Source organism: Salvelinus sp. IW2-2015, linkage group LG15 (genome assembly GCF_002910315.2).
Source record: "Salvelinus sp. IW2-2015 linkage group LG15, ASM291031v2, whole genome shotgun sequence".
In the NCBI taxonomy this organism is placed as follows: domain Eukaryota; kingdom Metazoa; phylum Chordata; class Actinopteri; order Salmoniformes; family Salmonidae; genus Salvelinus; species Salvelinus sp. IW2-2015.
Window position 1 is genome coordinate 2,327,975 of NC_036855.1, and position 18,543 is coordinate 2,346,517.

General features: G+C 42.5%; 1 protein-coding gene across 1 annotated transcript in view; it reads right to left on the reverse strand.

Moving 5' to 3' along the window:
- Positions 1-18,543, reverse strand: part of unc5ca (unc-5 netrin receptor Ca) — a 160,252-nt gene that overhangs the window by 74,653 nt on the left and 67,056 nt on the right. The window contains 2 exon segments of the mRNA XM_024147511.2: positions 8,571-8,735; positions 9,499-9,666. Coding sequence (XP_024003279.2) covers positions 8,571-8,735; positions 9,499-9,666 — 333 coding nt within the window.

Below are 18,543 nucleotides of genomic sequence, written 5' to 3' on the forward strand. Positions count from 1 at the left end.
GTAAAACTACACCAAACCACTGATACACTAACACCCTAACCTCACTAGTAAACTAACCCTAACCCACTAGTAAGATACAACACGTAAGACTACCTTAACCCACTGGTAAGACTAACGCTCAACCCACTAGTTAAAACTAACCCTAACCACTAATAAGGGACTAACCCTACCCACTGATGAAGACTAACCCTAACCCACTGTAAAACTAACCTAAAAGCCACTGTAAGAACTAACCTACCCACTGATGAGACTAAACCCTTAACCCACTGGTAAAGACTAACCACCTACCCACTATGATACTAACCCTAACCACTGATAAAAGACTAACCCTAACCCCACTAGTAATAAGCTAACCTCTAACCCACTGATAGGACTAACCCGTAACCCACTAGTAAGACCTAACCCTAACCACTCTAGCTATAAACGAAACCATAACCCACATGGTAAGACTAACCCGAACACTGTAAGACTAACCCTAACCCACTGGTAAGACTAACCCTAACCCACTACGTAAAGGACTACCACCTAACCACTGGTAAGACTAATCCCGTAAACCCAACTAGTAAGACTAACCCTAACCACTAGTAAGACTAACCCTAACCCACTAGTAAAAACTACCCTAACCCTGGATAAAAAACTAACCCTAACACCACTGATAGAAACTCAACCTAACCCACTAGTAAAGACTAACCCTAACCCATAGAAGATACTAACCCAACCACTGATAAAATAACCCTAATCCACAATGAGTAAGACTACCCTAACCCACTGCTAACACAACCACTACCAACCACACTAGTAAGAAACTAACCCTAACCCACTAGTAAAACTAACCCTAACCACTGGTAAGACTAACCATCCCACTAGTAAGACTAACCTAACCACTGGAAGACTAACCCTTTACCCACTAGTGAAGACAACCCTAACCACGTAGCACCCTAACACTAGTAAAAACTAAACCTACCCACTGGAAGACTAACCCTAACCCACTGGTAAAGACTAACCCTAATCCCACTAGTAAGACTAACCCTAACCCACTGGTAAACTAACCCTACCCACTAGTAAACCTAAACCTAACCACTGGTAAACTAACCCTAACCCACTGTAAGACTAACCCTAAACCACTGATAAGACTAACCCTAACCCACTAGTAAAACTAACCCTAACCCACTAGTAAGACTAACCCTAACCCACTGATAAGACTAACCCTAACCCACTGTTAAACTAACCCTAACCCACTGATAAGACTAACCCTAACCCACTGTAAACGACCCTAACCCCTAGTAAAACTAACCCTAACCCACTGGTAAGACTAACCCTAACCACTGATAAGACTAACCCTAACCCACTGGTAAGACTAACCCTAAACCCACTGGTAAGACTAACCTAACCCACTGATAAGACTAACCCTAACCCACTAGTAAAACTAACCTAACCCACTAGTAAAACTACCCTAATCCACTGGTAAGACTAACCCTAAACCCACTGATAAAAACCCTAACCACTAGTAAACTAACCTAACCACTGTTAAAACTAAACCCTAACCCACTGATAAACTTAACCCTAAACCACTGAAATAACAACCCACTGTAAGACTAACCTACCCACTAGTAAGACTAACCCTAACCCACTGGTAGACTAAACCCTAAACCCACTGATAAGACTAACCCTAACCCACTGTAAGACTAACCCTAACCCACTGACTAAAAACTAACCCTAACCCACTGGTAAGACTAACCCTAACCCACTGATAAGACTAACCCTAACCCACTGTGTAAGACTAACCCTAAACACTAGTAAGACTAACCCTAACCCACTGGTAAGACTAACCCTAACCCACTGATAAGACTAACCCTAACCACTGGAAAACTAACCCTAACCCACTGATAAACTACCCTAACCCACTAGTAAAACTAACCCTACCACTATAAACTAACCCAACCCTAGTAAAACTAACCCTACACACTGATAAGACTAACCCTAACCACTGATAAAACTAACCCTAACCCACTGGTAAGACTAACCCTAACCCACTGATAAGACTAACCCTAACCCACTGAGTAAGACTAACCCTAACCCACTGATAAGACTAACCCTAACCACTGGTAAGACTAACCCCTACCACTGATAAGACTAACCCTAACCACTGTAAACTAACCTAACCCACTGTACTTAAAACTAACCCTAACCCACTAGTAAAACTAACCCTAACCCACTGTAAAACTAACCTAACCCACTGATAAAAACTAACCCTAACCCACTGGTAAGACTAACCCTACACACTGGTAAGACTAACCCTAACCCACTAGTAAAACTAACCCTAACCACTGTAAGACTAAACCACTAACACCTAACCCACTGTTATAAACTAACCCTAACCCACTGGTAAACTAACCCAACCCACTAGTAAGACTAACCCCTAAACACACTGATAAGACTAACCCTAACCCACTAGTAAAACTAACCCAACCACTGATGAAGCCCCACTGTAGAGCTAACCCTAACCCCCACTGTAAGACTAACCCTAACCCACTGACTAACCCTCCCAACTGTTACTAACCCTAACCCACTGGTAACATAAGGACTTAACCCTAACCACTAGTAGTAAGACTAACCCTAAACCACTGGTAAGACTAACCCTAACCCACTTGTAAAACTAACCCTAACCCACTAGTAAGACTAACCCTAACCCACTGATAAGACTAACCCTAACCCACTAGTAAAACTAACCCTAACCCACTGATGAGACTAACCCTAACCCACTGGTAAGACTAACCCTAACCCACTGGTAAGACTAACCCTATCACACTGGTAATTCTAACCCTAACCCACTTAACGAACCCACTTGCATTTAACTGAACCTTTTTGCATTTCGCAAAGTCGGTATACAGGTTTAACTGTGTTTCTACTTTGTGTGGTACTACTGTACCAAACCACTGTACCAAACCACTACCAAGCAATGCCATGATGCAGCGTTGGACATGTACAGTTGTCTTTAAAATGTGTTTCATTCAATCTGAATCATCTGAAATAAACTCCAACCAAGACTCATAGGAAACACAAGTGAAATAGGCACAGAGTAAAGGAATGTTTTCTATGCTAATACAGTGCTTGTTGTCTAGTACACTCGGTCGATGAAAAATGGCATCTGTCTGAGAGCAAAGCAACAAAAGCTCCTTAAATCAAACACAGAGAAATGGACGAGAGAGGAAAATACTTGAGGTGAGGCAGACGGAGGTCAAGTGGATTTCAACTACTCAGGTTTTATAATGGGAAAACTTTAGATGGGAAAGAGGAAGACAGCAGGAAAGTGCCTGTAGGTGCAGTAGCCGGAGAAAAGTCAATTATACAGCACTATCAGAGACATTGAGCACTACTCAACTCCACTCGTTTTCAACATTTTCAAGCCCCCCCCCCCAAAAAATCTAATTTTTATGAACTCCTCCCAGCGTAAAGTTACRTCTAATTTCATGGACATGGACTAGAGAAATAATAACAAGTAATGATAAGAATAGTTAAGAGACAATTACGTTTTGGGAAGAAACAGAGAGGGGCATACTAGAGGCAGCCTATACACAAACTATTCAAAGCCTGGATGCAATCTAATAGAATCCAACAAAATCCAACAGAAACTGTTTTTTTTTCTCCAAAGCAAACATATTAAAGCACCAATCTAGATGCAAAGTGTATGGACCCATTAGAGTGGGATGATGAGGTCTACATACGTATTGCTTTCAGGATCATATTAGAAGCATTGCAGGCTTTTAAGCCTCATGGATTTCTCCTAAATATTGGAGGAAACTGTTATTAGTGCAGACATAGACAGGGCTCAAGCCTCTAAAAGCACAAAAATCAATCTGGGGAAACGAGGCTGAATCTATACTGTTATGGGTTTTATATTCAGAGTATACTCCCCATCCATCTAGCTGGGACTTAATGCAGCGGCTGGATCTCACAAGCCCAATGAGAGCATTTAAACTATGGGCAGCAGCGCTGTGCAGCCAAGAAATATGAACAGACGGATCCTATGACCATCAATCACAGTGATCATGTAAATGCATGCTAAGGCTAACGCTCATGATATAGATACAGCGCTAGGCTTTCCTAAGGCTAACGCTCATGATATAGATACAGCGCTAGGTTTTCCTGAGGCTAACGCTCATGATATAGGTACAGCGCTAGGCTTTCCTAAGGCTAACGCTCATGATATAGATACAGCGCTAGGCTTTCCTAAGGCTAATGTTCATGATATAGGAACAGCGCTAGGCTTTCCTAAGGCTAACACTCAGGATATAGGAACAGCGCTAGGCTTTGCTAATTCTAACGCTCATGATATAGGTACAGCGCTGTCAAAAATCTCAACAATTCCGGAGGGTTTGTAATTACGTCAGCTCTTGGTAATTATGCTAGCTCATACGTAGTTACACTAGCTCATACGTAGTTACGCTAGCTCATACGTAGTTACGCTAAGCTCATACATAGTTACGCTAGCTCATACGTAGTTACGCTAGCTCATACGTAGTTACGCTAGCTCATGATCGTCATCATTTGTCACTATCTTTTCTATAAACTTCCTGAAAACATGGTCTATAACTCAGGTATTGACCTTAATTGTTTAAGTTTGATGTGAAGCTTCTACAGTGAAATAGGGTGTCCATATTAGGACAGCCTCAATCTGAGGCCTAATACGGCCACCGTATAGGAAAACTGTTCCATATGGGGGGTAATTCTGACCTAAGGTAGCGTAAATGGAACGTAATTCCCTTTTTATGCACTTCTCGCTATGCGTATTTTGACCTTGAACTYAAAGTGGAACTGACAGCATTTTAGCAACATTAAATATTATTAAAATCTGTTCACATACACCCCCAGGAAAAATATGACGCCTTTTTTTAATACAAGCGAGCACTTAGATATTGTCCTTTTCATGTTTTCATAAATTCATAGAATTTTTCGGAATGACAGAGTAAGGCATTGGTGAAAATTTTATAGCAATATAGAGTGGGAATGAGGACGTGCAGTTGGACAATTAATAGACACTGCAGTAAATAAAATTGCCATAGCCAATCAGAGCTACAATAGCCCTATATGCAAATAAGCCCTTTGCCACACGGGCCTGCCATCTTTTACTTTAAACTGGACTGTGTGTTTACAGGCACTATTTAAAAAAAATATACAGTATATTATTTAACTTTTATTTAACTAGGCAAGTCAGTTAAGAACAAATTCTTATTTACAATGACGGTCTACCCCGGCCAAACTTCTGAGGACCCATGCCAAATATTTTCTGTCTCCTGAAGGGAACAGGGGTTGTCATGTCCTCTTCAMGAATGTCTTGGTGTGTTTGGACCATGATAGTTTGTTGGTGATGTGGACAACAAGGAACTTGACGCTCTCGACCTGCTCCACTACAGACCGGTCGATGAAAATGGGGGAGTGCTTGGCTCTCCTTTTCCTGTAGTCCACGATCAGCTCCTTTGTCTTGATCACGTTTAGGGAGAGGTTGTTGTCCTGGCACCACACTGCCAGGACTCTGAGCTCCTCCCTATAGGCTGTCTCATCGTTGTCAGTGATCAGGCCTATCACCATTGTGTTATGACTTTAGTGTTAGTTTACTTTCAATTTGTAGCCTACATTTTGCATAATTCCATTCTGTTGACCTTTCTTTCCTCTGTCAAGTCAGTGTCGCTGTTCCTGAAGTTCGCTAGCATTAGTGGATCATATTAGACCAATATTTATTAGACCAACGTTGTGTAGTAATTTAGGACACGTAGTCTATTTGAATCATTATGGGACTCAGACCACATGTAGCAGTTTAAACCTGGAGCCTGCCACATGTCATACAGTTCCATGATAAATGAGGATTAGGGTATATTTATAGCACTTTTTCCCCTTCCAATATTTCATGGATTGAAATTCATCAATATATTTAGTGTGCAAAGGCTCTCCAAACCTGTTTTTTATGATTCATATATAGTTTCCTAACCCCAGAAATGTGCCTAAATAAACTACAAGATCAGAGTATTTATTAAATCTACCAATTGGTGCTGAAACGGAGACGAATATGCATATATTTACATTTACGTCATTTAGCAGACGCTCTTATCCAGAGCGACTTACAAATTGGAAAGTTCATACATATTCATCCTGGTCCCCCCGTGGGGAATGAACCCACAACCCTGGCGTTGCAAGCGCCATGCTCTACCAACTGAGCCACACATGCAGCTAGATAACGTTCTTTCATTGATCGCTATATTCTGAACCCGTTCTCTCAATGTATTCTACTGAGACTGTCGACACAATTCTAATTAAAAGGTACACCATATTTAAACGGAGAGCTTAATAAGATCCATTTACTGAAAACCCTATTGAATGACAAATCCACRAGAAAATCTTTTAGCCAGCAAGTGGGAGGGTTTCCAGCTGTTGAAGTACATTTTTCAGTGTGCGCAAGGTTACCACACCTGTAGAGCACATTACATGCCGGCCAGTGCATAATTTGGGACGGATCCTGCCAGAACAGGATCCGTCATCTCTCAGTTTTGGACCGTTTCATTCCGGACACCCATTTGCCAGGATCCAGCATGAAAAATAATGTTCACTGTTCGCTTTTATTATAATTTTTACATTGCAATCAGAGAACTTTGACTCCTCTTTAATTCTCCTGCACCCTAAACAAAGCCTAATGTGAAAACATGCCTGATATTCTAAGAATTGATTCTCGTGGAGCCAGCCCGGGTATATGGTTTGTGCAATATTGTAGCCTATATAGACCAACGTGTGGCCATTGCTGTGGTGAGAGAAAGAAGCGTGCCTGTGTCTCTCACAGAACTACTGTAAAATTTGATTCACTTTCTATGATCTCTCTCCCTCTCTGCGATGATAGACATGAGCCTTCAACTCTCATCTCTACAGTGTTGCACTTCATCATTTATTTCCTTATAGAATCATAGCCGCGGGAAGTGTACTGGAGGTGCCACACCCCTGATAAATTGATATACATTTGCCAAAGTTATAGAATTACTGCTGTCTGTTCAGAAATAAATTAAATCATTCTGAATTCTACACCTGGAGTGAGCCTATATTTAGTCATAGAGGATCAATAGCTTAAAAATAGCCTAGCTGTGGATTGTGTGTAGCAAGGGATGCTTACAGTTGGGAACGAGTGGCAAATCTGTCAGTGAATAGCATGCAGCTAAAACAGGCCTTTTGCAATATTTCAAATACAATCGTGGGAAAACACAGATTGGAAAGCAAATGGCTCCTGCTGAAAAGAGAAGAATCTAATCTGTCTGTAGGCTACCGAGTGATCAACTTCCAAATAGACATATGCAGCGAACATCATTGTTTTACAAAGAAAAACAAGAGAGATAAGCTTTTGGCAAGAGCGCATTGGCCATCGCTGGTGAGTGAGCTGTGCATCATTGGGTGAGTCAGTGAAACTGGAAAGCTTTTTTAGGACTATCATTTCCTCTTCATATTGTACAATATGTGTGTCTCCGTACAACTAGGCTCAGGCAATTGATGGATTCAAGACAAGGTCGTTTTTATTGATCTCAGTTTCTCAGTTTGTCAGTATCAAGTAGCCTGTCATTTCAATCATTTGTGAGGTATTAAAAATATTCTACTAGAAGTCTCCAATAATCTGAAATTATGTAGTATTGCATGAAATTAGTTTATAAAAGCAAAACAAAAAAAAAATCCTTTGCAATTTCTGCAAGTGCCTCTACTCTGCTGCTCTATACCAGTATGCAAACGTGTTGATAACGCATGCAATGCTTTATTATAAAGGTGATTTTTGTTTTATGCGTTTCGGTACCTCAGAGTTGACCCCCCTGGGTCAACACCGTCTCAAGCTMATTTTTTGTTCCGGCACCTCCCAATTTACAAATGAAGCACCGGCGCCTGCATTAGGTAAGTCTGAATACCAACTACTGAGAAGTACGTAGGAAAGGCATACATTTCCTGAGTCTGAATCAGGCCCATAGTGCATCTTGTGGTCAAAAATGTATAATAACGTAGATTGTATTTTCTCTCCCTATTAACGTTCTACAGATCTGTACACCATCATCAATAGACACATTTACAGGACAAAACATTTTACGTTCACATGTTTGATGAAGATGCTCACAGGCATACTTTGTTTTGTAAGTACACATATCTGTCTGTCCTTATCCTACCTCATTTGCACACACTGTACATATACTTTTTTTCCTATTGTGTTATTGACTGTATGTTTGTTTATTCCATGTGTAACTCTGTGTTGTTGTTTGTGTCGCACTGCTTTGCTTTATCTTGGCCAGGTCACAGTTGTAAATGAGGACTTGTTCTCAACTAGCCTACCTGGTTAAATAAAGGTGTTCTCAACTAGCCTACCTGGTTAAATAAAGGGGAAATAAAGAGTGTATTGCTGATGTTGCGTTTGTGTTTGAGAGCAGGAGGAAGGAGGTGAGAATATAACAGAGCCAGTGAAGAAGAGGAGGAGCAGGAGGAAGAGCGGGAGGTGAAGGAGGACAAGCAGGTGGAGCAGGAGGAGGAAGAAGAGTTAGTGGGGGAGGACGTTTACTCACTCTGCATACAGAGTCCGTCAGTACAGTTCTGGGACTGTAGGACCATACCCTCGCAGTCCTTGCCTCCATTTTTGGGTGCAGGGGCATTGCATTCTCTCCTGCGCCAGTGAGTGCACTCTGTACCACAAGTAGACCACTTACTCCACTCTGTCCACAACCCGTCGACTGCAGGGGAGAGTGAGAGATACAGGGTTCACTGGGATACAATATCAACACAGTTGATCTGGCTCTGAAGGTAAAATACAGAACAATACAATACAGAACAATGATACAGTACAGAGTTAAATGGAGTAGTATAGTATAAAACAGAATATATAATATACTATAGAACACAACAGAGTAGACTAGAACAGAACACAATATAATAGAACAGAGTAGAACAGAACACAACAGAATAAAACAGAGTAGACTAGAACAGAACACAATAGAATAGAACAGAGTAGAAGAGAACACAACAGAATAGAACAGAGTAGACTACAACACAACAGAATAGAACAGAGTAGACTAGAACAGAACACAACAGAATAGAACAGAACACAACAGAATAGAACAGAGTAGACTAGAACACAACAGAATAGAACAGAGTAGACTAGAACAGAACACAACAGAATAGAACAGACTAGAACAGAACACAACAGAACAGAGTAGACTAGAACACAACACAACAGAATAGAAAAGAGTAGACTAGAACAGAACACAACAGAATAGAACAGAACACAACAGAATAGAACAGAGTAGACTAGAACACAACACAACACAACAGAATAGACTAGAACAGAACACAACAGAATAGAACAGACTAGAACAGAACACAACAGAATAGAACAGAGTAGACTAGAACATAACACAACACAACAGAATAGACTAGAACAGAACACAACACAACAGAATAGACTAGAACAAAACACAACAGTATGCGTGTCCATACCAGTGCAGAGGGAGGTGCAGGCCAGCTTCTGGGTTGCCTGTCCATCACAGGGGGCTCCTCCGTTGAGCGGGGCGGGATTGGTACAGCTGCGGGTACGCTTTTGGTAACCGCGGCCACAGCGACTGTTACACACTGACCACTCTGTCCATGTCGACCAGCCGCCGTTCACTATGATAACAGAGAACGGAGAGAATAAACGTCTACGCACGCACAAAAAAGTTTGAATCTCGTCTTATATTTGAATCTTGGTCCCATTTTTTAAAAATTGTTGACGTATAATCAGAGGGATATGTCAGTATAGGCAGGGCTAAAAGTACATTTCATTTCTTCCCGGTACAGGACCTCCTACAACGGGGTCCAAAATGATTCACACCCTTGATAAATATGAGCAATAATGACTGTATAAAATAAATAAAATACTGAGCTACATTGTATCCTCAAAAATATAGGGAAATATATATTATTTTATACTAATAAAATTGCTCAGAGAAAGAGATTTTGTTGAACAAGTAATATTTTAGTCAAAGATAAGGGTCAAAATTATTGACACCCCTAAAGATCCTTGGAAATAAAGTAGCCAAAAGTGTAGTATTTGTTCCCATATTCCTATSAAACTGCAAATGCATCCAACAAATGTGTAGAGTCACAAGCTTAATGTCGGTAGTCCTTATATCATAATGTAGAAATAGGAATCTTTAGGGGTGTCAATCATTTTCACCCCTACCTTGAGTTTTTTWAAATTATTACTTTAATATCTGTCTCTGAGCAATTGTTTTAGTATAAAATAATATAATTTTCCATTTTTTAAGCATACAATACAGCTCAGTATTTGAATTATTTATTTTACAGTCATTATTGCTAATCTTTATGAACGGTGTCAATAATTTCAAACCCCACTGTAAGTGTGCATGCACAATTTTTTATGGGCTTGTGGCTCTGGAGGAGGCAGGCCCTCTTGCTGCGCCCTTCCAACACCTTTCCTGCACTTTTGGGAGGTTAATGGAGCCCAGCTGAGGGTAATAAGTCAATCAAGTGTGTGATTGGCTGGACAATCAGCCCAACAGTTGATTAGGCTGCTGCTGCTGCTCTCATTTGATGGAGACGATTGGAGACAGCAGCAGACAGGTTGGGGGCAGAAGGACATTCAGTTTAAGATAACGGTTGTTATTTAAAATTATACTTAAAGTTTCTTATTTGTAAGCAGTTCTGTTGGTCAATTATGAAATTACAACTTAACTTTGAACTGCCTCACTGACCCTGAGACCATGGCAACGGTTTCTCCCCTGGCTCTGTCACAGGGTCTGATAATAAAGAAGTCATATCGTATGACCTTAAATGTATTACCTTTTAATGGGGCATGAACACCAAACAGGCATGATGTTTTTATCTGATAGGCAGGGTTGTTTTAAAGCAAAATTCCTGCAATTCCACACATTTTGCAATGGCTTAAGCCATGTACTTATGCTATCTGAGTGAATCAAAATATAACACAATCCATTGGGGCCCAATGCCATGAATTTTTGGATTTTCCCTGACTAGTTTTATTCTGGTGGTTGCTTGTTCTCAGAATGATCTTATTTAAAAATGTATATCTCCAATATATTTTCTATATAATTTATATCTGGTTTTAGTTTACACTGAAAACGTTCAGTTTACACTGAAAACGAGTGGCAGACACGATTTAGCAGCGGTGGCCCGCAGCTACTAAATAAACATAGGGGAAACGCTGCCTCCATTTGATGAATGGAAAGAGTCTATTGAAACACGAAAGAGTAATGACATTTGCCAATTGTCATTAGGTATATACTACCGTTCAAAAGTTTGGGGTCACATAGAAATGTCTTTTTGTCCATTAAAATAACATCAATTTGATCAGAAATACAGTGTAGACATTGTTAATGTTGTAAATTACTATTGTAGCTGGAAACAGCTGATTTTTAATGGAATATCTACATAGGCGTACAGAGGCCCATTATAAGCAACCATCACTCCTGTGTTCCAATGGCACGTTAGCTAATCCAAGTTTATCATTTTAAAAGGCTAATAATGTTAGCACAGCTGAAAACTGTTGTGTTGATTAAAGTAGCAATAAAACTGGCCTTCTTTAGACTAGTTGAGTATCTGGAGCATCAGCATTTGTGGGTTCGATTACAGGCTCAAAATGGCCAGAAACAAATAACTTAATTCTGAAACTTGACAGTCTATTCTTGTTCTGAGAAATTAAGGCTATTCCATGCGAGAAATTGCCAAGAAACTGAAGATCTCATACAACGCTGTGTACTACTCCCTTCACAGAACAGTGCAAACTGGATCTAACCAGAAAAGGAGTGGGAGGCCCCGGTGCACAACTGAGCAAGAGGACAAGTACATTAGAGTGTCTAGTTTGAGAAACAGACGCCTCACAAGTCCTCAACTGGCAGCTTCCTTAAATAGTACCAGCAAAACATCAGTCTCAACGTCAACAGTGAAGAGGCGACTTTGGGATGCTGGCCATCTAGGCAGAGTTGCAAAGAAAAATACATATCTCAGACTGGCCAATAAAAAGAAAAGATTAAGATGGACAAAAGAACACAGACACTGGACAGAGGAACTCTGCCTAGAAGGCAGTGAACAGTGAAGAGATGACTCCTGGRTGCCTGCCTACCCTTATTGGCCAACGTGCAATCATTTGAAAACAAACTGGACAATCTACGATTAAGACTATCCTRCCAATGGGACATTAAAAACTGTAATATCTTATGTTTCACTGAAACTTGGCTGAACAACGACACGGATAATATAGAGCTGGCTGGCTTTTCCATTTTTTCGGCAGGACAGAGCAGCTACATGTGGTAAGACGAGGGGCGGGGGTGTGTGTCTATTTGTCAATAACTTCTGGTGAGCGATGTCTAATATTAAAGAAGTCTCGAGGGGTTGCTCACCTGAGGTATAACCTCATGAAAAGCTGTAGACCACACTATCTACCAAGAGAGTTCACATCTATATTATTCGTAGCCATCTATTTACCACCACAAACTGATGCTGGCACTAAGACCGCACTCAACGAGTTGTATAGGGCCATAAGCAAACAAGAAAATGCTCATCCAGAAGCGGTGCTCCTAGTGTCCGGGGACTTTAAAGCAGGCAAACTTAAATTAATTTTACCTCATTTCTACCAGCATGTCACATGAAAAAGACAATTCTAGACCACCTTTACTCCACACACAGAGACGTGTACTAAGCTCTCCCTCGCCCTCCATTTGGCAAATCTGACCATAATTCTATTCTCCTGATTCCTGCTTACAAGCAAAAACTAAAGCAGGAAGTATCAGTGACTCGCTCAATACAGAAGTGGTCAGATGACGCGGATGCTACGCTACAGGACATTTGCTAGCACAGATTGGAATATGTTCCGTGATTCATCCAATGGCATTGAGGAGTATACCACCTCAGTCACCGGTTTCACCAATAAGTGCAAGTGCATCGACAATGTCATCCCCACAGTGACCGTACATACATTTCCCAACATCCGCACTGAGCTAAAGGCTAGAGCTGCCGCTTTCAGGGAGCGGGACACTAATCGGGACATTTATAAGAAATCCCGCTATACCGTCAGACTAACCATCAAACAGGCAAAGCGATAATACAGGACTAAGACTGAATCCTACTACACCAGCTCTGACGCTCATCGGATGTGGCAGGGCTTGAAACTATTCCGGACTACAAAGGGAAACCCAGCCACGAGCTGCCCAGTGACACGAGACTACCAGACGAGCTAAATGCCTTTTATGCTTGCTTTGAGGCAAGCAACACTGAATCATGCATGAGAGCACCAGCTGTTCCAGATGACCGTGTGATCACGCTCTCCATAGCCTAAATGAGCATGACCTTTAAACAGGTCAACATTCAGAAAGCTGCGGGGCTAGATTGATTATCAGAATGTGTACTCAAAGCATGCACGGACCAACTGGCAAGTGTCTTCACTGACATTTTCAACCTCTCCCTGGCTGAGTCTGTAATACCTGCATCTTTCAAACAGACCACCATAGTCCCTGTACCCAAGAACGCCAAGGTAACCTGCCCCAATGATTACCACCCCGTAGCACTCACGTCGGTAGCCATGAAGTGCTTTGAAAGGCTGGTCATGGCTCACATCAACACCATTATGCCAGAAACACTAGACCCACACCTCCCYTTGCAACTGGATCCTGGACTTCCTGATGGGCCGTCCGCAGGTGGTAAGGGTAGTCAACAACAATCCTGCTACGCTGATCCTTAAMACCGGGGCCCCTCAGGGGTGCGTGCTTAGTCTCCTCCTGTACTCCCTGTTCACACTCGACTGCGTGGCCAAGCACGACTCCAACTCCATCATTTAAGTTTGCTGACGACACAACAGTGGTAGGCTTGATCACCGACAATGATGAGACAGCCTATAGGGAGGAGGTCAGAGACCTGGCAGTGTGGTGCCAGGACAACAACCTCTCCCTCAATGTGAGCAAACTTAGAAACTCTCTCTCAATGAACAGGCCCCCATTAACATCGATTGGACTGAAGTGGAGCGGGTCGAGAGTTTCAAGTTCCGTGGTGTCCACATCACCAACAAACTATCATGGTCCAAAAACAAAAAGACAATCGTGAAGAGGTGACGACAACACCTTTTCCCCCACAGGAGACTGAAAAGATTTGGCATGGGTCCCCAGATCCTCAAAAACTTCTACAGCTTAACCATTGAGAGCATCCTGACCGGTTGCATTACCACCTGGTATGGCAACTGMTCGGCATCTGACCTTAAGGCGCTACAGAGGGTAGTGCGTACGGCCCAGTACATCACTGGGGCCAAGCTCCCTGACACCCAGGACCTATATACTAGGCAGTGTCAGAGGAAGGCCCACAAAATTGTCAAAGACTCCAGTCACCCAGGTCAAAGACTGTTCTCTCTGCTACCGCACGGCAAGCGGTACCGTAGTGCCAAGTCTAGGACCAAAAGCCATAAGACTGCTGAACAACTAAACTAATCAAATGGCTACCTGGACTATTTACATTGTGCCTCCCCCCCTTTGTTTTTACCCTGCTGCTTCTCGCTGTTTATTATCATAGTCACTTTACAAATTATCTCAACAAACCTGTACTCCCGCACATTGACTTGGTACCCTTACCCTTGTATATAGCTTCCACATTGACTCGGTACCTCCTGTATATAGCCTCTACATTGACTMGGTACCTCTACCTCCTGTATGTAGTCTCCACATTGACTCTGTACCGGTACCCCCTGTATATAGTCTCCACAATGACGCTGTACCCCTGGTAAATAGTCTCCACATTGACGTGGTAACGGTACCCCCTATATAGTCTCCACATTGACCAAGTACCTCCTGTGTATAGTCTCCACATTGACTAAGTACAGGTACTCCCTGTTTATAGTCTCCACATTGACTCAGTACCGGTACCCCCTGTATATAGTCTCCACGTTGACCAGGTACCAAATGTATACAGTCTCCACGTTGACCAGGTACCCCCTGTATATAGTCTCCACATTGACCAGGTACCCCCTGTATATAGTCTCCACATTTACCAGGTACCCCTTCTTTATAGTCTCCACATTGACTCGGTACAGGTACCTCCTGTATATAATCTCCACATTGACTCGGTACAGGTACCTCCTGTATATAGTCTCCACTCAGCGCGGTACAGGCACTCCTGTATATAGTCTCCACATTGACTCAGTACAGTACTCCCTATTTATAGTCTCCACATTGACCAGTACCTCCTGATATAGTCTCCACATTGACTCAGTACCAGTACCCCCTGTAATAAGTCTCCACATTTATCAGCTACCTCTGTATATAGTTCCCACATTGACTCAGTAACACCCCTGTATATAGTCTCCACATTGACTCTGTACAGGTACCTCCTGTATAAGTCTCCACATTGACTCGTACAGGTACCCCCTGTATATAGTCTCCACGTTGACCCGAACGCCCCTGTATATAGTCTCCACGTTGACCAGGTACCCCCTGTATATAGTCTCCACGTTGACCAGGTACCCCCTTATAATATCTTAAAGTCTCCATGTGACCAGTACCCCCTGTATATAGTCTCCACATTGACCGTACCCCCTGTATATAGTCCCACGTTGACCAGGTACCCCCTGTATATAGTCTCCACGTTGACCAGTACCCCCGTATATAGTCATATTCCCACGTTGACCAGGTACCCCTGTATATAGTCTCCCACGTTGACCAGGTACCCCCTGTATATAGTCTCCACGTTGACCAGGTACCCCTGTATATAGTCTCCACGTTGACCAGGTACCCCTGTATATAGTCTTATAGTCTCCACGTTGACCGGTACCCCCTGTATATAGTCTCCACGTTGACCAGGTACCCCCTGTATAATAGTCTATATATCTCACGTGACCAGGTACCTGTAATATACTCTCCACGTTGACCAGTACCCCGTATATTCTCACGTGACCAGGTACCCCCTGTATATAGTCTCCACAGTTGACCAGGTACCCCCTGTATATAGTCTCCACGTTGACCGTACCCCCTGTATATATAGTCTATATAGTCTCCACGTTGACCAGGTACCATGTATATAGTCTCCACGTTGACCAGGTACCCCTGTATATAGTCTTCACGTTGACCAGTACCCCTGTATAAGCTCCACGTGACCAGTACCCCTGTATATAGTCTCCACGTTGACCAGGTACCAAATGTATATAGTCTCCACGTTGACCAGGTACCCCCTGTACATAAGGTGAATGCACCAATTTGTAAGTCGCTCTGGATAAGAGCGTCTGCAAATGACTTAAATGTAAATGTAATATAGTCTCCAACGTTGACCAGGTACCCCCTGTATATATCTCCGCGTTGATCAGGTATCCCTGTATATAGGTCTCCACAGTTGACCAGGTACCCCCTTATAGTCTCCACGTTGACCAGGTACCCCCTGTATATAGTCTCCGCGTTGATCAGGTACCCCCTGTATATAGTCTCCACGTTGACCAGGTACCCCCTGTATATAGTCTCCACGTTGACCAGGTACCCCCTGTATATATTCTATATAGTCTCCACGTTGACCAGGTACCCCCTGTATATAGTCTCCACGTTGACTAGGTACCCCCAGTATAGAGCCTTGTTGTTGTTATGTACATTTATTGTGCWACTTTTTGATTTATTAGATTTTTTTCAACTTTAGTTTATTTAGTAAATATTTTATTAACTATATTTCTTGTACTGCATTGTTGGTTAAGGGCTTGTAAGTAAGCATTTCACAGTAAGGTTTAAACCTGTTGTATTCGGCGCATGACACAAATACAATTTGATTTGATTTGTGTTTCATTTGTGTGCCCATGCAGGTGTGTGTTTGTTTACGCTCACATAGAAACGTGTTTGGTACAGTATTTGATATTTGGGAGGTTTTAAGGATTAATCATGTGAAGAAACTCTCCCTCTCCCCATTTTGTCAAAAAGCCTTCTCTCATTTCTATCCCTTCATTTGCCGTGTCAAAGACAGAGAGGGAGAGAGAGGGAGAGAGAGGGAGAGAGAGAGCGAGGGAGAGCGAGGGAGAGAGAGAGGGAACACTGGAGACGGAGAACAAGGTGGATTCCAACAAAGTCATCAGAGGCTGAGCAGACATCAAAGCTTCCTCCGTTACTCCCCCTCTCATTTCTAACGGCGATAATGACTGTTTAAACGCGCGGCAGCTCAGGAGTCCCACGTCTATTACAAGCACACACACACGCRCACGAACCCGCACAAACACACACACACGCGCTCCGATGCTTTCCGACGTGTTCGTCTTCACTCCACTATCCCTACAGCACTCATTAGTCAGCAGCGCATCCTCAGATCCTGCAGCAACACACTCTCCTTCCCACTGCTATAATAACCTCCCATCACACTATGTCAGCTCTCAGAACATGCAGAGGAAACAGAGTCCACACAATCCGGCGCTGGGTTGAGCTCCTATGGACAACAATTCCAATGTGACAGTGACAAAAGCCCTACGGGAGAGAGCGGCTTGCCTGAGACTTCATTAATTAATGCCATTTAGCAGATACTTTCAGCCAAAGCAACTTGCAGTCGTGGTTGCATACATTAATCGGTATGTGTGGCCGCAGCGGGAATCAAACCCACAACCCTTTGGCTTTGCAAGTGCCACACTCTACCAACTGAGCCACATAGGACCTTAACGTTTCCTCTTTCATACAAATATGAAATGTTTATTCGTGTTTAGCTGAATAGTTCATTCTGTTGGTTTTCAATGAATGTGTCTGTCAGTAGGAAATTAAATATGAACCAAACTGTTCTCTATTTAAGGGGCAATCTGAAATTGGTGAATTCATTTTTGAAATTTCAAATTGTTGTTATATTGCCATTGATTCTTGAAGAACTTTTCTCCAGCCCTATCCCTCAGCTGTTGACAACAGCGGTGACAGCTGTGATGTCATTTGAATTGTAGTTGTAGTTGAGTGGCCTGCAGTGAAGCACGTGTTGAGCCTGATGTCTGGTAGAAATGGGAAAGTGTTGAAGCTGAAATTCATCGTGACCTATCTCTCACTATGTGTGTGTGTGTGTGTGACCTATCTCTCACTATGTGTGTGTGTGTGTGTGTGTGTGTGTGTGTGTGTGTGTGTGTGTGTGTGTGTGAGACCAATCTCTCTCTACATCCATCTGAAAAGCAGCAGGAAACTGCTCCATCACAATGGGAGTAATACATTGCTTATCCTGAAAAATATATATTTCTCCTTCTCTGAACTGTTGCTGGCCTTCTGAAAAAAGCCCTGGCCCTCTGAAAAAAGTCCTCTGAACTGGTGCTGGCCCTCTGAAAAAAGCCCTGGCCTTCTAAAAAAAGCCCTCTGAAAAAAACTCTCTGAACTGGTGCTGGCCCTATGAAAAAAGCCCTCTGAACTGGTGCTGGCCCTATGAAAAAAGCCCTCTGAACTGGTGCTGTCCCTATGAAAAAAGCCCTCTGAGAATAACAGAGAGAAGATGTTCAATATGGTCCTGTAAAGTGATGAAGGTGTTGTGGGTAAAACACATAGGACATGAAGGTGTTGT